The following is a 22,173-nucleotide window of genomic DNA, read 5'->3' on the forward strand; positions in this document are numbered from 1 at the left end:
TCAGCAGCCTGGAGATAAGAAAATGTTAGTTCTAGATCAACTTGAAGGTTTCAGGGTCACCTGCAGTTCTCCTCAACTGTGCAGTATTTAGAAAATATCTACATAAAATTGGCCCTTGAAACCAGAGCTATTGTTCCATCTCCCTAACTTTCTTGGAAGCTGTGAATATCAGTAATGCATCATTATTGGAGTAGCTACAGACCAGGTGTAGGGTTCAACATGATTATGTTACCAATTTCCTTGTACAGAGTCTATTGCTTGTTTGTTTCAATGTTAATAGCTTTGGCTCAATTAAAAATTAAGACAGCTGAATACATTCCTTTGGAGTAAACTATATTTTCTTCTGTAAGAGGAGCTGAAACACAAGCCTAATTCTGAAGCTGCAACAAACTTGAGGCAGATGTTACCGAAAGCATCTGGAAGCCCGGGGGAGATTTTTCAAATGTGGGATTTAGGAGCACTAGACTTTCAATAGCATTTGCAGTCCTTTGGAAAGGAGAATTTTAAACAAGCAGATGTTACCCCACATATGCTACCCTTTCGGCAACAAAGTTCAAAACCATTCAATGTCAAACCATAATACTGATGGAATCAAGTACATTCTTAAAGTCACTAAAGTAATAGACTCTAAAAACCCGCAGTGACTTTACACTGTTGCATTCAGAAAGGATGTTGATTTTAAAGGTTCTGATAAAGGCAAGAGAAAGTGTTTAGAGTCACTGCATTGTGATCCCTGGGGCAAATCTGAAGATAATTTAGTACAAGAAAGCATACCCATCAAATTCTAATTGGAATGCATTTTATGCGTGTCCTAGTTAGATAACATAATTTGTGCTGAACTATTGCTTGTTTATAGTACCTGCAACTCTTCAGCCAACATACAAAAGTGAATTATTCAAGTTGTAGTTTTACCCCCACACCAGTCACATGGAAAGGAAACACCCTCTTTGGCCCTGTGAGTCACCCCCACAGTATGGTGTAGAGAGAAGTGAGAAACAAGATTTGTTTTGTTTTTGAGTTTGGGGGAAGACGGTTATTAGAATTTCCATCATTCATTTAGGACAAAATCTGACCTGACTGCTGCAAGAAAGGGGAGCTACAAATGAATCCTTCACTGCCTGAAAGCTGTTACCTCCACTACTGCAAAACCCTTGATTGGCCGTGACATCAGTGGCTGGTTGTCCAGTGACGTGACAGTGTACATTGATCCAACATCAGATACAGACGCTGTTTCTACATTGTCAAGTGGTTCCCCAAGGCTGCCAAGGCTGCCAAGGCTTCCAGTGCTGCAAAGTGAAAGATCTAAACTCTCCTGGCTGGAAACAACATGTGGCTCTAGCAGTCCTGGTGGAATAGCCAACTCCAGTGAAGCTTGAAACTGGTCTACAGAAATATCGCTAATTGTCCGAGAGATACCCTGCGAGCTGCAGAGGGAGGCCTGGCTTGTCGAGGCTGAGGCACTAACACTCATGGCAGGTGTGACGCTGCTAGAACTGCTGATATCGAGACTGTCTGCACTACTAGATACAGTTGCTTTTTCCAATTCAGTCCTACATTCTCCTCCTCCTGCTTTGTCCTTGATTTTTTTGGGGTCCTCTTCCTGCAAAGGGATGTAGATTTCATCTTTGAAGACTCCACCATGTGCGTTACACGCCTTCCGGATTGCACTTCTGACAATACCCTCCTCTAAGTGAGTTGGTATTCCAGAAATCACAAGTAACCGACTATGAGCTGTTGCACCCACTAGTGCCTGGCAAGCATCAGCGACAGCATCATTTGTCACACCTAGCCCTTGTGGATCCTTTTTAGTTAGGTGTCTGAGAATTATAAGTAAGGTCAGTGCTCTATGAAACCATAACATATCCTCAGGTTTGCTTCCTCCTATATTGAGAATTGCAGTGTCAGTTTCAGCAGCTCGGGATGAAGACCGTTTACCTGAAGACGATGTCTTTTCCCGCTTCATTTTGACTTTTTTCCTCTTTGACAGGAGGCTTGGGCTCTGGGGCGTCTGCCCCGGAGAAGATGAGGAGGAGGAAGATGAATCACTTAGATTTGGGGCATTTGTTGATGACATCACACTAGCTGTTACACTCATGTTTATTGGCAGAGTCACTTCTGCTACAGCTAGACAGCCTTCCATCAGAGCGTGAAAGTAGGTTGAAAATCTTCCCTGGTCAGCCACTCCCACACCAGAGCCACCACAGGCATTTCCAGACACCCAGTTCTGAGTTTCTTCATCGTATAGTTTGTGCAGTTCTGACTGAAGAGCCATAAGCATGGCTAGACAGGGATTTAGCTGAAGTGCAATGGAAGAGGACAACCCTGCTGGGTTCTTTTTCTGTTCCAGATTGTGAATTTTGCGAAGCAACTCTCCCAAGAGATGAAATATCAGTTCCTTCACACAAGCTGCCATGTCTGTCGTCCAGAGAAAGTTCCCTATGAATGGAAGACAGACAGACCTGGGAATTAGATTTATTCCAATGTGACTGGCTTTATTACATTAATTATGACAACGCCATTCAACGGGTGTAAAATCAAGCAAACCCACGGGGATATTCTTCCCACAGAGACATCTTCATGCAACCAACAAATACATAATACTAGAAGGTCCTATGGCAAAACAAACCTACATTTTGCATCTCTCAAGTTCAGCAGGCTTTAAATGCAGCACCTTCATTAAAATTAAAAAATGCAAGAATACAACCTGATCAATGGGCCTGTGTTTACTGTAATGCTGCATTCAGTTTATCTTGTGAGGGATGTCTCCACATTTCCAGTTTTTGTTATACTCCGGATTGTTCAATTCGCAACACATCACTGCATCACAGGAAGTTGTCAGGGGAAGCAAGATGTACTGGCAGCTGGGTAGGGATAACTGGAGCTTTGTGGCATTTGGGGAAGTATTGGAGAGCATTTGTGATTATGGGCAAGGCTACGATTTTGGATGGAGGTCACAGCGTTCACAGTAATTGTTAGTTTTAATAAAGTGTGATGACTCCTGTGAGCCTGGCCCCCTGCTCTGGGCATTATGACCTGGCCCATGGGGTCACGATGCCACTCCGGTTTGGTGCGTACACCCGGCTGGAGATGGAGGGGCGGATGTGCCAAACCTGAGTGGCGCTGTGACCTAGTGTGCACAGGGTGGGAAGCAGGGCCCGGTCCAGCCCAGCAGGACAGGAGCTACCACTGCAGGAGGAGGGAGCGGTGGGCTCAAGCTCCAACAACCCCACGTCTCTCTGATTTGTTCATGACTCTGGGTTTTTCCCCCTTGCACCTCTGCCATGAAATTGACTAAAAATTTGAATGGCAAAATCAGAGATTTAATGTTGGGATAAGCCCATGACCTGGATGTTTTCTTAAAATGATCAGTAGAGAAGCAGTTAGTGTTTATAGAATTTCCCATCTTTAAGGTTTCATAGTTAATAAAAGGAGATAAATACGAGTGGTATAAACTGCCACATTCATGATTTTAAGCCATCGGGAGACTTAGGAGGGAAGTAAGGTTCTTACCCACGAAAGCTTATGCTCCCAATACTTCTGTTAGTCTCAAAGGTGCCACAGGACCCTCTGTTGCTGTTTACAGATTCAGACTAACACGGCTACCCCTCTGATACTTAGCGCTATATACACTCTACTGAGATTTACAAAATTGTTTTCACAACCGTGAGTGCTAGATTTTTTTAAATGAAAGCTCAGAACGGAGGCTTCTGTAGCAAAAAGTTGGCTGCAGTACTGGAGAATACACAGGGTCCTGGTTACTAAGTAACATCTTGCACTGATGAGATAAGGGGTAAAAATTTCAAAAGCGCTTAAGTGACTCCTAAGTCTCATTTTCAAAAGTGATTCAGGCACTTAGGTGCTCTTGAAAATTTTTACCCAATGTACTTAATAGATATCAGTTGAAAAATCATGTGATTTTTTTAGTACTGAGTTTATTTTAGAATTTGGCATTATTAAACCATGCGAATGCACACTATTTTAGAGTTTAAAAACCATAAATTCCATCATAATTACTAAAGAAAGCTTAAATACTGTAATTTTTTCTTTCTGAACATTGCAGTTGATCAGCTGTTTCATTGGTAATTAAATACTCAAGAAATGCTGTACTCTCACCTAAAAGTTCCACCATTTGCAAGAGAACTGAAGCAGGGATAGTATCCAGTTCATCTTCTGATTTCACATCACCATCCTCTGATTTCCAAGTTAACAGCTGTTCCGTAAACGCCACAGCCAGAGGGAATTCAAGCGGAAGAGAGTGCAAAACTAAGACAGCTCCAGGAGGGGGGGATACTCCTTAAACAAGATGACAGAGGCATTCTCATTACAATTCTATAAACTAGAAGGCAACAACTGTGTCAAGAAAAAGCAATGTCTTCTTAGGCCAGGTTCAAACACTGTTTTACATTTTTCTAAGCTCAAGTGTTTGTTAAGTGAGGCAGTTCATTAAATCGACTAATCCTCTCATTAAACAGAAATGAAAAGACAGAAAAGGAAAATATTAAGTGAATGCTGTAGCCCAGGGGTGGCCAACCTGAGCCTGAGAAAGAGCCAGAATTTACCAATGTCCATTGCCAAAGAGCCACAGTAATACGTCAGCAGCCCTCCATCAACCCCCGCCCTCCCCAATCCCAGCACCTCCCGCCCACTGACAGCCCTGCCGATCAGCGCCTCCCCCTCCCTCCTGATCAGCTGTTTCGTGGTGTGCAGGAGGCTCGGTGGGTGGGTGGGAGGGAAGGAACGAGGGCATGGCAGGCTCAGAGGAAGGGGTGGGGGCAGGGCCTGTGGCAGAGCCAGGGGTTGAGCAGTGAGCACCTCCTGGCACATTGGAAAGTTGGCGCCTGTAGCTCCAGCCCCGGAGTCGGTGCCTATACAAGGAGCTGCATATTAACTTCTGAAGAGCCACATGAGGCTCTGGAGCTACAGGTTGGCCACCCCTGATGTAGCCAATGGTTTCCTAAATATTGGCAGGACACTAGTGCTACTGCAAAATGGAATACAGGAACCACAGTGACCATGAGTGGTGAGTCTTTGAATTTATTGAAAGAAAACTTGTTCTTTTGCCTCCCCCCCCTCGCCCCCTTATTATAAACAAATCGAGCTATTTCTCCTCCAGGCTGGAGAGACGAAGGAATGTTATTTCTACTGCAATATTCTCAAGGGGCCCTGATCGTACAGTGATGAGGGCCAGCCATATAACTATCTACATAGATAAAACTAGGTTAAAATGTGGGATCTCAAATAACAAAGCACCAACCTGGGGCAATGGTTCAGGACTGAACTTAGCAGAACAAGTCCTGCCTGCTCCGTCACCGGCCCCAATTCCTGCAGCATGCAGAGGGGAGACCCCCCTGAAAATGCCAAGTATTGACTGACTTCTGAGAACTGATGAGATCGCAGTGTGAAGTGGTGTAAGTTTAGAACTGCCTGGACAATATCAAACCTTGCCTGTTTACTTAGTGACGGTATAGTCCTATTGCCTGGTATTTTCTGATACCTGGCACAGCATAGTACCCACATGAACAGAATGTAGGTTTGGTGCTGCCTCAGGAAAGTCTGAGAAATAAGGTGATTTAGCCTGTCCTCATTTTGAAAATACTAAAAACATTTACCTAATTTGATGTGGACCTTGTCAGTGGAGATAATCACTGAAGGATACTGATTGGTTGTTGGGGGTGGTGTCAAGCCTGTGTTGGTTGGAGAGGCATCCCGAGGGTAACATACTGCCTCTGTTAGGTTTAACTGACCGTTCCTTTTTATTTTATGACCAAGACCATAGACAAACACTCGAGCCCATGGAGCCTTATACAGGGAGGAACTAGAAAATAACCAGAAAACAAATTTATTAATTAATTAAAATTCATAAAAACCCAAACTTAAGAAGGACACAATCAAGGGGTACGTCATATCCTTCTGCACTATCATCCCCCACCTCTCCCAGATAAATCCTTGGAAAGGTTTGTGGAAAAATTAACACAAGCATTACACAGAATTCCCAAAGAGGTCTTAGAGAGAGGCAGATCACAACCCAAGCCTGCACAGGGTCTCTTTAGAACTGGTTGCTCTCCCCCTTCCTTATTAACTTACTCTTTGCGGAATCCAGACTGACTTTCCTTACAGGACACAACTACAAAAGCAGCCCCAGGAAAATTAACATCCATATTGACTTTGGACTCTGAAATAGGGAACTCTTCAGCGGGGAATTGTTCTGGTGCAGTCTGTAAAATGACATTTAACAATGAAAGCCTCGGAGAAGCAAAGCAATAAGCCAAAACCCCTTCCTTGCCCCTTATTTTACAGCTAAAAATAGTATTGCAAAGTAGTTAGATAACGTGAGACCATTCATTTCAGTACTACACAGGCTATCCCCCTGCACATGTTCACAAAGTGTATAGTATGACCAGACAGCATTGCAGTGTGTGCACAGAAACACTGCACTATGATTAACAGTATTATGAATTTAAGGACAGCAATAACTGACGTAAAAATATTCTGGCAAGAAGAAAAAAATCTCTCTAGAGTAAAAAGATTAATACATATTTTAATAAATTCACATTTTCTTTACAGTACTATAAACATTCAGAAAGCATCAAAAATATCAATTACCTGCAAGAAGGAACAGATTTGTTTAGTTAGTTCTAACAGACTCTCCTCTCCTTGATGTAGTGTCCGGGTGATGGCTACAGTCAGCCACTCCCTGATTTGCTGTGAACTGCCCTGGTAGAAAAGGTCTGTGGCAGAACAGTTCTGGGAATGGATACAATGCTGTAGGGACTGGGCCAAAAGAATAGAACTTGAACTGATTGTTCCATCTGTAAAGAACAAATGCAATACACTGCATATTTTGGAAGATCTCTGAACTTAAAGTAGTCAGTCAAAGAAACACTCAGATCACAAGCCTTTCTATCTGCATTCCTGCCCAAGTGCAAGTCCTCTCAAGGCTTAGCAGTATAAGGAATTCTTCCAGGGCCAAACCTGTGTCCCTGACATTGCTGACACAGAACTGAATGGAGGGTCGAAGGCCTGGTCTCATTCTGTCCCAGCATTATTCCAATCTTTACCTGGATTCCCCCAGGAACAAAAGCAGTGGAAGGGCTCCGGGGCCACCCAACTGTGCCCCCCCCGGAAGCAGTCAGCTAGCTCCCCACCCCACTGGTCAGATACGCAGACATTGCTTCCCCCCATGCCCATGTGGGTGGGGGCGTGTCCCCATCCGCATGATGGCCAGGGAGACAGAAGGGGCCGAGTAGCCCCAGCTTGAGGGGTTCTTTGAGGCTGTACAATGAGTCCATGGTGCTTTAGGTTTTCCCCCCGCTCATTCCATGAGATGAAGTGGGGAGAAGTGGTGTCCCTGTCCTCAAGCTTCTCCCACCCACAAACAAGCTATTTTTAGAGGGCCGCCCAGAGGATTCAGGGGGCCTGAGGCAAAGCAATTTCAGGGGCCCCTTCCATAAAAAAAAAAGTTGCAATACTATAGAATACTATTTTCTCGTGGGGGCCCCACTTGTGTCCCCCTTGGGCGGCCCTGATTTTTAGAGGGCTCCCTATCACTGCCTCCCTTACAGACTACTGCTGTCTACTAAGTTACTGCAGGAGCTCTGCAGTGAATGGTGGCACATGACAAAGCAATTCCTACAGAGCCTGTTTGCAGAAATCCCGCTCAGAGAGGTGCAATTATACACATTAACATGATAAAAATTACTCACAGATTAGCTAAACAAGGCCAGAAATGGAAAAAAAATATTGCTAAGAAGGCAGAAGAAGCAAGGAAGTATGGAGGGAGGGTGTGCGCTTAATTACGGGCATTTAAATTTGTAATCTAGAAAAGGATCCCAAAGCCATGCAATTCCTCAAAATACTCTGTACTCCGCAGAGGAGTCACACATGATGCAGCCTCTGTGAGAGCTAGTCCAGTCTCAGAATGATTTGGAGGAGGGAAGATCTTCAAGTGCTTTAGATTAACTTTGGGTATTAACAACCTATTTTTAGCTACTTTTTAGTTCCTCCTAAGTGCCCTGCCATGTTGCGTGAATCTCTTAGCATGCATAATGGCATTCGACAGGTTGATTTCCACCACTAACACACAGTTAATTTAACCCAAGATCTTTTCCCAGAATTCGGCCACATGCATTCTCTTAGACTCATGAGGAATTAGTTATCTGATTCATAAAAAGCGACAAAGAGTCCTGTGGCACCTTATAGACTAATACCCACGAAAGCTTATGCTCCAATACGTCTGTTAGTTTATAAGGTGCCACAGGACTCTGTCACTTTTTACAGATCCAGACTAACACGGCTCCCCCTCTAATACTTATCAGATTCATGACTCTGTTAAGAAAAGGATGAACTGTTCTGTAAAACTGGAGAGGAGTTGAATTTTGAAAATGAAGTGACCCAACTGGCAGCTATATACCTATACTGAATTCAAACTGTACAACATTTTCAATTTCTCACAAGTACCCACAAACGAAAAGAAGAACAGCAACATATTAAATATAATATTTGGGGGAGGAAAAAGGAGGGAAAATTCTTTCCTACAGCTTACTTTTCACGAGATCATTAATAAACATTTGCAATGAACACACCTCAGTTTAGCCCAGAATTGACTTAACTGCTTTTACATGGTGGTTAGCCCTATTTCTACCTGCTCATGAATCTAGTAAGAGATTGCTTATTTCATATGTTCATGCAAGTTTGAAAAACTTAATTTAAAAACAATAGCACTTGGCTTCATGAAACAAATTGAAAATTGTCAGTTTCAAGAAACTCCTAAACTTAATCAGTCTTACACACATTGCTATACTACTGATCAAAAGCAAATGAGCTGCTGCATTTTTCAAGTATTATTTTACCAGGAAGGGGTGGTGCAAGAAGTTGGTTGGACAGCAGCTGCAGGTGCTCCAGGGTGATGTCACGGATAGCAGGAATATGAAATAGACGAGTAAACATATGTGGAGATTTGGGGGCAAAAATATTGAGGAGAGCCATGCGGCAGTACAACCGTGCAAGTGAGGCTTCACATCGCAAAAGTTCTCTATAAAAAAGCGAGAAACAGAGTTAATTAAAATAGGAACTATACCTAGTAGCTTGATTTTTGGACCCAAAACAGACGTACGAACTTAAAAACAGCAATAATTTATTAAGTAGAGCCAAATCTTCCTTATTCACTTTGGAAAGGAAATGATTAGTGACTGAATAGGTAGGTTCTATATGAGAAACTCTAAACTTCTCACTACTGCTTATCCAGTGTTTGGGCACCAGCAGGCCACAAGTTTTAAACCTCTATGGTGCTCTTCATAGTTGTGGGGGCCCACATGTATGGATCTGATGACAGGAACAGAGCTCTCTTTACTCGTAACTCTGAGACAAGGGCAGTGAACCAACACTCTTCTCATCTCTAGAAAGAGATGAAGTGATCAATGCCTCAGTTTTAGTTAATGATCTGATGGCCCTTTTTGGCAAGGTAAAGGTATAAATTCTTCCTACCTAAAATTCCCTTTGCTTTCAGTTGGGACCTCAAATACATTAGGTATCTTCCACTAGTGGTCTTTGCTTTTACAACTTGGTCCTTCAAGTTATGAGTTCAATCCTGTGAAGTGCCCTGAGGTCCCACTGAAGTCAGTAGGAATTTGAAGTGTTCAGAATCACACTGGATTGAGCACATAGATGATAAACAGAAATTACCACCATCACAATAAGTGACTATACTAGACAAGATGTTTTTGCCCTAGCCAGAGCTAAATATTTATGAATAATTTAGAGATCATTCTTGTTTTAATAATGCCCTAATACGATCATCATAACTCCTTTTATAAAAAGATGATCTAGCCAATACTATGTGGAGATCCAATGACCTCTTTTTTAGGTCTAAACCTCGTGAGTGTACTAAGAAGGTGTTCAGAAGTTTACTTGAAATCTACTATTTAATGCAAAGCTGCAGTAAGTAATTCATTTTACTGTATGAAACACTGTACGTTCATCCAAGTATTAAGCATGGAAATACTGATATATGCACTCTAAATACATTAAATTAATTTCTTATTTACCTGTGAATTTGGATGTTTGTATTATCCAGAGTAACCAATCCATTTGTTGCAGTCCTCCTATAGCCAGCAGGTGGCCTTTCTAACATGTCAATAGGATACCAGTATCTTACCAACACACCTTCACTTCTGAGATAAGTCTCTACTTGCACCAATTCATTTACCTGAAATGTCAAACACAACGCCATCATCAATACATTGGACACATCTGTACTCAAAGAGCAGAAAACAGCATCTTACACGAACTAGCATGTTTTACCACGTAGATCAGAGAAAAATGCTGTAAACCCATTAAAAAACTTAAATATAGCTTTACTCACCGAATCAACGTCCAGAACAACACCATGGAGCCCAAATGTCTTCAGCATCCCACGAATAGCAAATTTAGGTAAAGCCGTTCCCACAGCATTGCTGGCCACATTGTTACTGTCTGGGAAGCGAGTCACCACCGTGAGGCCTGGAGATAAAGGAATAACATGTCTTCAAAACATCATTTACAATGAGAAGGTCTTGAATAAATTAACAGTATATACAAGCTGACTCCTCCCACCCAGAGTCCGATAGACTAATCTTTGGCTCAGAATGCACGTAGACTGTTTGCATTAACAATGCACAGGTTGTAGTCGCCTTAGCACACCCAATTCTGCTCTTTGGTGGGTTGTTTAACATTTTCACTTTGTGCACAGCACATATATTGACAAGTGATTCACTTTTTTAAAAAGTTATTAAAAAGGCAAAACAAAAGCAGTGATTTAACCCCTCCAGTTCTAGCCATTTATTGAACTGAAAAAGTTGCAGCATTAATTCAACCAAATAATGATTTTGTCCTGTGTGCACCAAGGCCAAAGGGTATTCAGTCCTAACTTTACTCCTACTGGCAAATAAAGATTGAAATAGACATACCTTTCCGAACTTTATCAATAGTGAATTTATTTGCTTCGTCTTTGATATCCTCAATGGTAGGAAGATAGAGGTCTCTTGGGATACCACCATTTTCCTCATAAAGGAATTCTACTGTTTGTCGGGCTATATCGACCATTCCTGATAAACAGAATAGCATCTGGATTAGACGCTGGCCTTGGTCTTGTAACAAACCACACAATCTAACAAATACATTACAACATAGTCTCATCTACTCATTACAAGCCAGATTCTGCCACCTCACTCATCACTTCGGATAAGAGATAGCAAAATCTGGCCTTATGTCTAGCACTCAAAAAGTCTAAAGCAATATCATACTGATTTCTGGAGAATATTTACAGAGCTAATCTGTTTCAGGAAAGAAGTTTGTTTACTACTGATGATAACTATTTCATAGTTAAACTAAATGTTTACCTGCAGACTATAAGCCAGGGATCGGCAACCTTTGGCATGCAGCTCGCCAGGGTAAGCCCCCGGGTGGGCCAGGCCGGTTTGTTTACCTGCCGTGTCCGCAGGTTCAGCCGATCGTGGCTCCAACTGGCCGCGGTTCACCGTTCCAGGCCAATGGGAGCTGCAGGAAGTAGTGTGGGACGAGGGATGTGCTAGCCGCCGCTTCCCGCAGCCCCCATTGGCCTGGAACGGTGAACCGCGGCCAGTTGGAGCCACGATTGGCCGAACCTGCGGACACAGCAGGTAAACAAACTAGCCCAGCCCACCAGGAGGCTTACCCTGGCGAGCCACGTGCCGAAGGTTGCTGATCTGGAATGGCTTCCATATCTGGAAATGTTGCACTTGGCTTATCAAGGGCCCTAGAGTAAAAGAGTAGAGGACAGGAAAACAGAAGTGGCAGGAGCTCTACTCTTGCCACCCAGCTGAAGTGAGAAATAAACAGATTTTTCCAAAATACTAAGACCACTGCTCAACCTCATCAGCATCACAGGTACATGAGATTTTATTGATTATTTAAATTCTATCAATCAGGCTGATTTGAAGTGAGGCTTTCTTAACAATGAGCTGGTATATCCTGCATTAGAGCCCTCAACCTCTGCCACCCAGGGTACATTAAACTAAGATTAATGAGCCAATGGATTAGAATAATCACGAAACAAACTAAGAAAGAGCATTATAAAGGGAAAACCACAGCACAGGAGCTTGTTTTGATTTTATCAGAACAGAAATGTTTATCTACTTAATTGTTCATGACTTTTTTTTTTTTTTAAAGGAATGTTTTATTTTAATCTGCATGAAGAAGTGACTAGGAACCTCAGTGTCAAGTGACTAGGAACAAAGACATACTCAGTCACTCACATGCTAGCTGCTATATAAACTCTGACCTACCAAGTGCAATTAACTTGTGAGTGGCAATGAAATAAAAAAAATGACTTCTAAAGCACAGAGGAGAAAGGCTTATTTACAAAGCACATGTGTCATGGAATATTCAGGCTGATTGGTCCCCCGTACATAAGCTGAGGAGAAGGCTGTTGGCTCTCCTGCTGAGCAAGTAATTGCACGTGAGGCTGAGCTGCCAAACTTGTACTGAAATGAAAAGTCTTTCTGCAGCATTCCACTGTGTCCAAATCACTAGTTTATTAACATGGAAGACGACACATCTTGGGAAAAAACCCTAACACTAGAGCTAAGGTTTCTAGCCATAAAAATGAAATGAATTAGCATACGTCTGACAGAGGTTACAGCTATGCACTTTGCCAAAAGCTCCTGAATAGCAAGTAAAGTCAAGTATCAAAAGCAGATACACCACCAGGAGTTCATGAAAACTATGTAGCATTTTGTCAAGATCTTTTGGTCCTTAACCAAGTAATTTTGATTAAAAGAACTTCTATAGAAAAGTAAATGAAAAAATCTCTGATAATACAAGATTATACAACTAAAAAAAACTCTGTCATAAAACAGAGAAATTAAGGTACCCACAATAACATTAATTTTAGTGTTCAAAATGAGCCAAGTTAAGCCCTGAAGAACCAGGTTAACATGTCAGCAGCCCGTATCTTTATGTTGTAATGGTTAGATCTTTGCAATGAAAAATGTAGAACCTTTTTTCTATTCCTTGCCCAACTATCTCATAAGGGGGTAGAAATGTCATTAAGCTCTACTAAATGCTAAAAAGCTACCAACCCTTTCAATCTATAACCTTTCTTCTTTCTAAAAACGCTTCCCCACAAGTTTCATATTTTCAGTCAGTATTGATATAGCTGTGTCTAAAAAGTGTGTTCAGGTGGCTTTTTAAAATCCAAACTACTACATGTTTTTCTGTTCTCATAGACTCGTAGCTCATCACCTAAAAAACAGAAAAGATTTTGCAGAAACTTTCAACAATCCTCTACCCCCCACAAAATAGCTCACTTTTGAGCAGAAACCAAGCATAGAAAATATTCACCCAAAAGAAGAATGTTTCTGTAAGTTACAAGCATGTGAAAAACAGAAGACAAACTATTTTGCAGCCTTGACTCTAGCAGGTGCAACAAAACCAATCCAGCTCCCACAGTTTCATTCCTGCACCTGTTATATGCCACATACAATTACGACCATAGAAATAAACATTTGACCGTCATACCTAGCTGTAAAGCCCCTTTAATCTGGTCTAGACCAGACTTCCTCTCAGCTTCATTGCGAAACCGTCTTCTAATTGTGGGGAAAACTTTAGTCTCCCAGGCTTTAACCAAGAGAGCATAGTGATCCTCCTGGGAAGAGAAGTCAAACAAAAAACAAATGGCATTTAGAACAAGAGATTTAATGGAAACTAGTTTCTCAAAGAAAAAAAATCAGTTCATAACACATTTTTTAAATACAAGATTTATAGTTAGAGAGCAGCTCTGTAACATGTGAGGTGTCCCATCTTCCTTACCCGGGGGATGTCGTCATCATCATCATCATCGCTTTCGTCATCTGCAATAGCAGGGGGATGTGGATCTGGGCCTGATGTGAAGAAGTTCTCATAGCTGAGTTCCATTTTATAATGACAAGAAGTGTCACTGTCATACTCTGCAACCAACCAAATTGAAATAATAAACTCCCAATCATCACTAGACATGCTAAAACATTTCATGAAGTTCTTCAGATATGCTGCATTCTGTGGTCTCTCTCCAATCACTTGGTGGAAGTTACTTAATGCATTTTGACATAGTGTAGCACATTGAATGATTCAATCAAGTGAAGCATCTAACTACATTCAGAGCCCTAATAAAATATTTTTTCATTATGGGTACTCAGAACAATTTGAATGCTTTATTCCATATAATGTAAAGGAAAGATAACTGATTTTTAGAATGCTTTGTCTAAAATGAAGTGAGCATTTATCTGCCAATGTCTAGTGTGCTGCTGTAACTATTACTGTATTTTATCTGGTAAGCACCCTGAGAATTTCAATTCAAGAACATTTAATTGGATTTAGACTGTTTTACTGAAATAAACTGAACATGCAATTTAAATGTTATTAACGATCACTTTACGTTGCTGAGCTGTGGCAACAGCAGCAATTCTACAAGGAGGTCCATGGGTTCCAGGATCAGAAGCTATGCTGGTACCAGCATCATTATCACTGTCGGAAGCCATGGCAAAAGGCAGTGCTTCAAAGTTGGCACTTATTTCTTCAGCTAGGTCAATGCACAGATCAGCCGCATTCCTGTGAGCTTGTCCCTCAGCATAGGCAAACTGGCGAGATCCAAAGTTAGCACGGACTTTTGTATTCTGTAACAACATTCAAACAAAGCATAAGAGAAGAAGCTTTTGTTTTAAAGTACTAGTTTAACCCTTTGATATGAGCTTCCTAGTCTAAACCTTGGCCACAGGATGAGATCCCCACTGGTCATTACCATATCCTCTAGTGATATGGTTTCCTTGCATTATTGACCACAACGTTTAAAAAATAAGTCTGATAATACACAACTGAAAAGTATAAACCTGCTCAATACAATCTTTAAGCTTTAATTGTTCAGCCTGGTACTTTCAAGATACAGTCATTTGGACAAATGCAATTTGCAGCAAGGTCATTGTTAAAATTAAAGTGAAGTAAGAATCAAGTAAGGCCTATTAGTATATAAAGATTAGCTCATTCTCCTCATCAGACCAGCTCTACTTTATTGTCTTGATGGGTGAGACTAGCTCCCATTAAAGGTAAAGGTATATGCCCATTAGAAAGAGAATACAAGTTTTAACCCAAATTAATAAATAAAGGTGAAAATGATATTAAAAATATTTTATGGTTTCTACACAGGAACATTGACTAGTGTTGATGAAAGTCAAATACATCCCAAAGTAGGTGTTTTATTGTTAAACCTGCCTTTTTCTGAATGTGCACCACCGGCCACATTCCACCAGAGACATCCTCCAGATAAGGCCCAAGTCGCTGTCCACAATACGTGAAGTACACTCTTCCTTTAGCTGGCTGTCCTGGGGGGGGAGGAGTGCCTTCTGTTCTCTCCCAGCCAATTCCTGCTATATCACCTAGAGGAAAATAAAACATGACCAAAAAGAAACAAGGATTTTTCTGTTTTTCATCCATTACCTTGTTTATATTTAAGAAGTGTCAGGCTCTTTCAGCTAAGTAAATAAGCTGAATTCTGACATACCAGGAGAAAGGGTCACATCCAGTCGAACACTCTTCCACTGTAGCAAGCTGGAGCCATTGTAATGCACAGCTCGTCCATTACTAAAAGTAAATGTGAAGAAGAAAGATAAACATAAAACAGCAGCCCTCTAGGGTAAAAAATCATTGTAAATGACCATCAGTTAGCATTCAGATGGTTGCTATATACTGCTAAAATGCAGCTGGAACTCTCCTCATTTTGATAAGAAATTACTATATTTCAAAACTTTAATCCCTCCACTGAAATGATCCATTCAGCACCATTCAGGAACAAAAAGCAAGCCTGGTGCCAGTCCAGAGGTGCTTATACTCAGTTTATGCAGTGCACCAGGCTGTAATTTTTAATGAACACATTTGCAACATACTTGTGAAAGAGACATGTGCCAACAGGATTTGTCCACGCGCCATCCCGCTTTTCTGCTTCAGTGGCAAACCCAAATGAAACTATTGGACCGGTGTCGTCATCTGTATCTCCATAGGAAACTATTTCAATCTCCCAGTAAAATGATGGGGCCTAAGGAAACAGCCATGAAGAAAATGTGTTGGTCATCTTAAAAAAAAAAAAAAAAGGGGGGGGGGGAGAGGTAAAACAACACAGAAATTTGCTTCATCACTGTCATTTCTTACTTGTACTGGAACTGGGGAGGTAGCGTAGATAAATGTGCCACGAGGCAGTCCCCCGCCTGCACTAGGGTCAGCCAAAAAGGTCACAGCTGTAAGATGTGATGAGAACATGCATGCTCGCACAGGTGGGAACACTCTAGAAGGGCTCCAAGTAATCTCCTTGGGCTGTAAAACAGGTAAAGAGTGTTTTAGTCTGACTGCATTTGAGGTCACAAGCTAGACTTCATTCTACTGAAATCCAGTGTCCAAGATCTGCTATGGAATGCATACTCGACCCAGGATATAATTAAGTAACCAATATGTTGCATTCAAGAATGTTTTAGTGTGATGAATTTTTCTTTTTCTTTAAACCACTGTAATGGTTTGACTCCGGTCATCCTTCGACCACCATATGAGAAACTGAATCCATTAGAGAAAGAGCCAGAAAAGCAGCACCTTGTTGATATGTTTACCTGTCTTCGGTCTGCCTGGAGTGGCGGAGGTGGGGGACGAGCACAATCTCGATATAACATTCTTAACCTTTCACATTGCACTTCTACAACGAGAAGCCTCTCCCCTGTAACAATACAAACCAAACCAACACCATTAATACTGGGAACATGAGTTTAGTTGGAGACAGTCATTTGAGATCTCAAGATTACACCTATGCTAAAAATCTCTAAATGTCACAATCAGGTCCATTTCAGAATTAATCTTTCCCTCACTTCTTCCCCCTCCCCATCCCAAAATCAAAAAAACCCAAACTGAGAAAAACCTAAGAAGTACACCTGAGAATGGCTTATATTTCAGCGAAAGCCTCATGTATGAGAGGAATTACAAATCTAAAAATTACATGGAAATTATTTCCAAGTAACAGCGAAATTTTTAGGTGAACAAAAGCAGTTGATCTGCATTAAGGGCTGTCACTCCATCTTTACCTAGCATGAATGGTAAAGAAGTACTACACAGCACTACAGCACCTAACATCCATACTATGGAAAGACACCCTCATACCTACACCCCACCGTCGTTATTCAGAATGTCCTTGATTTGTTTAATTTTCCTTATGACAATACATGTTTGTGTTAAATTTATTTAAAATAAAATCAATGAGCTTGTTACAGCTGCAAATGAAACTGACTAAGACACCATCAAATCAAACTATCCTGTTTGCTGTTAGGTAGTCAAGATGTTTCAATGCACTGACGTCTTAGGATACTTTCAGGAAAGGGAACCTTTAAGTTATAGTTTGACCATTGGAATAAAATGGCCAGTGGAGATACTCACTAGGAATAGAATAGATTGCTATTAATGTTAAGTCCAGTACTGCATTGTTCATAAGTATCTAGTGATTTGGGGTACCAAGACAGATATGGAAGGTGTTCAACATTTTCTGAAAAATCAAGCTGCGTTAAGTGTCAAGTTGGGTGCCCAAAAGCTGAGATGCCCCAAATCACTAGTTATTTAAAAAACTAGGCCACGGAGCTTTGGCTGAACGAGAACAGATAAACCTTCTCTCCTATTAAAATTATTTAGCCTGCGGTTGAGCTGACACTGAAAGAACAAGACTGGCATGAAGTGCATGTCTCCCCTAGAAGCTGAGTGCAGATAGTGCTTGAGCTCTTCCGGGCCTAGCTAACATTTCCCTGAAGGTACTATACTGTGCACAGACCTAACTCTGGGAGCCAGGGAATTCCTGATCAAGGAAAACACTACATTTGAAGAAGAGTTGTGCTAAAGGGGATTTAACCTAATGTTCAAATGACTACAAATGAAGCAAACATTCTAAAACTGAAATTTAAATTAGAATCCAGAACAGTAAATCATACTTTTAAAATTTACATAATATTCCTTTTAAAAACTGAAATGAGTAAGAAAAGCTGAAGGTGTAAAGTAACAATTTCTCCTGGCTATTAACTATTGTTACTTTATCTGTAGGTTTGTCTGATACATAAATCAACATGTTTTCACTAGTCCCTATACAGATAAAAAGTGTAGGTTAAAACTCTTGTTAAAGAAGCTATCCTATTCAAGTCACCTGTAATTGATTCAAAGGTTTAAACTTAATTTCTGATTACATTTATATTTGGAACATTAGAAGCCAATGAAAACAATATCTCCAAGATAGCATCCGCTTTGGGAAGCAGGGGAACCATGTCAGTGACATGGGGAAGGGAAACCTTAAGGAGAAAAGACAAATTTTGTCAGGCAGGAAGAATTATTTCTTTTGTGTTTTATTTAAACTAATCACACTGAGTATATTCGCTACTGGGAAAAGTATCATATGTCATAACACAGTTCTACAAAGCCAATATATTTTTAAGTGAAAGATTAAAAACAACAGATTTGTAAGAATAAAAGTTCCAAAGACAGCAGTGGAGTAACCTGAATGCTGACTACTTTTATATTACGGTTAAACAACAGTTGTAAGTCTTTCTCTCCCCAAGACAGAGAAAGGCAGAAATCAACACCAAAGTGACTGAGTAGTCTTTAAAATAGGCAAGAAGAGCACTGATACACTAAAGAATGAATAAAAGAGAATAATGAAGAAAAAACAGCAGCTTACACTCAAAAAACTATGGAGAAATTAAAAAAAAAAAAAAAGTCATCCAAGATTTAGAGACTTCCCTTCATCTCAGTTTGTACGTTAGTATGGATGGGTATATTCATGTAAATACCACAGCTTATAAATAAATCACCATCACAGATTACTGATAAAATTATAACTTCTCACAGTTTTGAGTAAATCACCCGCAATTTCATTCAGGCTTGACTTTGCTATTGACTAAAACTGAGTATACCTGCACCCTGATGTATGTATCAGTACAAGAGAGGTTTCCTGGGAAAATTCTGATATTCTTTATCAAAAACAAGTCACAAAACCAGTGAACCAGCCATGAGACCAGAGTATTATGAGGAGGGGGAGAAACTCGACGGCCATATTCACACTAGGTGTAAATCCACTGCCTTTATACCTAAAACCTAATTTTAAGAAGTCAAGCTATTAGCCACCATAAATTTATTGAGATCTCTGCAACTGTAATAAGCCACATTGTATTATATTAGTAAGTGCTATTAATACTGTCTTCCATTCCTTAGTATTTAAATAGTTCACTTTTATGTGGGATACAGCCTAGTATCTAAAGTTTAAAATTAACCTTACTTATCCGTTATCTCACTGCACTGACAAAATACAACAGTAAAACTGTATGGACATGTTAAATACATACCAGGGCTGCACTCTTGTGCCACCAGGTTAAGAACTTCTACAGCAGCTGGACATTGTTGTATGAATTCTTCACAAAACAAACTGTCTTCTAATAGCTGGGCCATCACCAGGCATGCTCTTAATGTAAAAAATAAAAAAAAAGTATATTATATATAAAAAAACAAAAAATATACATTATATGGTGAACTTGATGTCAATACTTGTGAAAATAATTTCAGGACTAGCCTCAAGAAAATGCGTATTCTTGTCTACTTCTGTCTGTTTAGTTGTTCATTGGGACTGCTGCAGAAATGACTTGACTAACTTCATGTTAACAAAACACCCAGCTCAACAGGTTGCCAAGTCCACTCCTGGCTATGGGGTCCTTATTAGCAGTGAGGCCATTGTAACAAAGTCAGTTAACTTTATTTCCTTTTGGAAACTAATATAATTCTTTATTAAACACACAATTGTTCCATGTAGCAAGATGCCAATATTTACATAGGAAAAACAAGCCTCAAGATGACCTCGATTGGCTGGAGCATGTACATTTTGTACAGCACCTTGTACACTTAGAGCCATTTATAAATAATGAACAAAACCTCACCTTGTTCTTATTTCTCCAAGGAGCCGGACCACTGCCATTACTGGAGTTGAGCCATCTCCTGTTGCAGGAAGTGAGGTATGAATAGATAGACTTCCCTCCTGAGGAAGCAACATGGACTGGACTGCCTGTACTACCTTCTCAGTAATGGACAGTTTATGAAGAGGCAATGCCTGATGGTGGTGGTGGTGGGGGCACGGTAAAAAGTTAAATTCAAGTAGTTAGTTTCTAAGACATGAGGGCGTTTCATCACCTGGAGTTAATTCTCATTTTGTACCATCACAAAAACAGCACCAGACAAAAATCACAAGCCAAAAGGAAAGGTAACACAACATGCTACGGAACATCCTTAAGTGCTGAAGGATGAATAATATGTTATTTGGATGAGAAATTACATATAAACATTGCTATGAAATGTTTAAAACAATGATGTAAACGTCACAAGTCATCTTTAACCAAACACGAATTAGGCTTTTACATGCTGCAGATTGTTGTCGTTGTTGTTTTAAATCACAGTATAATTACAATTTGTTATTACACTTAATGTTGGATTTTAAAATGACCTTACCTCAGATCTTGGAACACAGAGCCTAGATAATGGAATAGTTAATGTGTCTGATGCTTGTGAGGTCTTTCTACAGTCTATACTGGCAGGTGGAAATTTGACAGTTGCTATACCTTCCTGTTCATTAATAGAAGCCACCACTCCAATGCTTCCTGCTATTCCTCTACCCAAAACCTACAAAAATGAACAAGGAAGTATAACTTTAAAATTGTAAAATGATCAAAAGAATCACCTCTCATTTGAAGTATAAAAGGAAAAGAAGTTAATTACCTGTACTTCAGAACCTATTTTAATTGTCTCTTTAAAGCCACCAAGAGCACACAGTGCAGCCACCGCCTGTCGAGCAATTCTTTGAAGTTTAGCAAGTTTCCTGCCACTGCTGCTCCCATTCTCCAAGATACTCTCTGCGTATTTCCCAAGTTGTGGAATGTACATCAGAGCCCGAGACAGAACCTAAATATTCAAAGCAGAAATATGGATCAGGAAAGTGTAGGCACTTAGGGCACAGATGAATTTTTTAGAAATACACCAGAGGAACTATTTTAATTTTCAAGAAGAAGTGTACGGTCATACTTTAAAATAAGTTCTGTGATCAGTGAGTAACAAAGCCAGGTTCCATTCCTGATTCCCACATAACTGTTAGAAGGGCAATGATGTGTCATCTTCTCTCCAGCACACAGCCTGACCAGCCACAATGTATGCTAAGCGATCTGGAAGCAAAGACTTCGTCCTCCAACCATTATTTTGACCCTTAGGGGTCCGGGTGAGAGAGGATTGGTCTGTCAAGGCAGGATGACTTATGTCTTATGAAGTATAAAAAAAAGTAACACTGCCATTTATCAGCAGTCAATTCCTTGTTTCCAGATCTGTTTGGACAAATTCTTTCCCCCATCCTCCACCCACATTCTCTGAAATGGCAGATGGGCCCAAGAAGGGCTATTAGGACAGATAGTATCTACCTGGATAGTGACAATTAAAAAAATATATTTTAAACAAGGAATCAGGAAAGGAAGGAACTGGCTCAAGAATGCCAACAGTTCGAAGTTGTACTGTGCATCACCCATTTAGATATCTAATCCTCCGTTGCTGACCTTTTCAGCCGTTGTTGTCCATATTTGAGCTGCATTTGATTCTGGTGCCATCAATAAGCTGTGAAGCAGAGCAATCACCTCTGCGGCCATACTGTTTGCTACATGCCCACTGATAAATGGGCGCACAGGATCTGTTCTGTAGAGAAGAAAAATGTCACTTGCCCAATAAACCCTTCAATCGTTACCCCTGCCCAACACAAGTGATGCAAGATTAGGGTACTAATAGTTACTCTCTACATTCCTACAAAGACATTCATGTTATTTTGAGGACTCCACAGTGAGTTTCTACCTGGCAAGTTCAGAATTCCTCTCCCTGCAAATGGAGGTCTGAGCAGTTTTCTTTTTGTCACCAGTTGACAGCCCGCTAGTGGTCTCTGGACTGATAGATTCAATAGGTGGCCCGACACTGACAATTAGGCCAGATTGTGCCCACTTGGTAGCCTTCCGAAGAGCTGCAGCAGCCTCTTCTGTAATAACCTCACAGCAGCCACTCTGAAAAAGAAATATGGAAGATATTCAAAGTGACTATTTAATTAGC

General features: G+C 40.7%; 1 protein-coding gene across 7 annotated transcripts in view; it reads right to left on the reverse strand.

Annotated features, from left to right (window-relative positions):
• Positions 1–22,173, reverse strand: part of HECTD4 (HECT domain E3 ubiquitin protein ligase 4) — a 109,532-nt gene that overhangs the window by 16,170 nt on the left and 71,189 nt on the right. For all 7 annotated transcript variants that reach the window (XM_065568796.1, XM_065568794.1, XM_065568795.1 and 4 more), the window contains 23 exons: positions 21,925–22,127; positions 21,636–21,771; positions 20,815–20,997; positions 20,548–20,718; positions 19,983–20,152; positions 19,398–19,513; positions 16,641–16,744; positions 16,192–16,353; positions 15,930–16,078; positions 15,548–15,627; positions 15,259–15,422; positions 14,429–14,666; positions 13,825–13,961; positions 13,534–13,660; positions 10,944–11,081; positions 10,361–10,497; positions 10,044–10,204; positions 8,850–9,031; positions 6,604–6,809; positions 6,085–6,215; positions 5,610–5,815; positions 4,114–4,293; positions 1,133–2,436 (listed from right to left, as the gene is read on the reverse strand). In XM_065568796.1, the coding sequence (XP_065424868.1) occupies positions 1,133–2,436; positions 4,114–4,293; positions 5,610–5,815; positions 6,085–6,215; positions 6,604–6,809; positions 8,850–9,031; positions 10,044–10,204; positions 10,361–10,497; positions 10,944–11,081; positions 13,534–13,660; positions 13,825–13,961; positions 14,429–14,666; positions 15,259–15,422; positions 15,548–15,627; positions 15,930–16,078; positions 16,192–16,353; positions 16,641–16,744; positions 19,398–19,513; positions 19,983–20,152; positions 20,548–20,718; positions 20,815–20,997; positions 21,636–21,771; positions 21,925–22,127 (4,785 nt within the window). The remainder of the gene's footprint in view (positions 1–1,132; positions 2,437–4,113; positions 4,294–5,609; positions 5,816–6,084; positions 6,216–6,603; positions 6,810–8,849; positions 9,032–10,043; positions 10,205–10,360; positions 10,498–10,943; positions 11,082–13,533; positions 13,661–13,824; positions 13,962–14,428; positions 14,667–15,258; positions 15,423–15,547; positions 15,628–15,929; positions 16,079–16,191; positions 16,354–16,640; positions 16,745–19,397; positions 19,514–19,982; positions 20,153–20,547; positions 20,719–20,814; positions 20,998–21,635; positions 21,772–21,924; positions 22,128–22,173) is intronic.

This window comes from Chrysemys picta, chromosome 15 (genome assembly GCF_011386835.1).
Source record: "Chrysemys picta bellii isolate R12L10 chromosome 15, ASM1138683v2, whole genome shotgun sequence".
NCBI lineage: Eukaryota > Metazoa > Chordata > Testudines > Emydidae > Chrysemys > Chrysemys picta.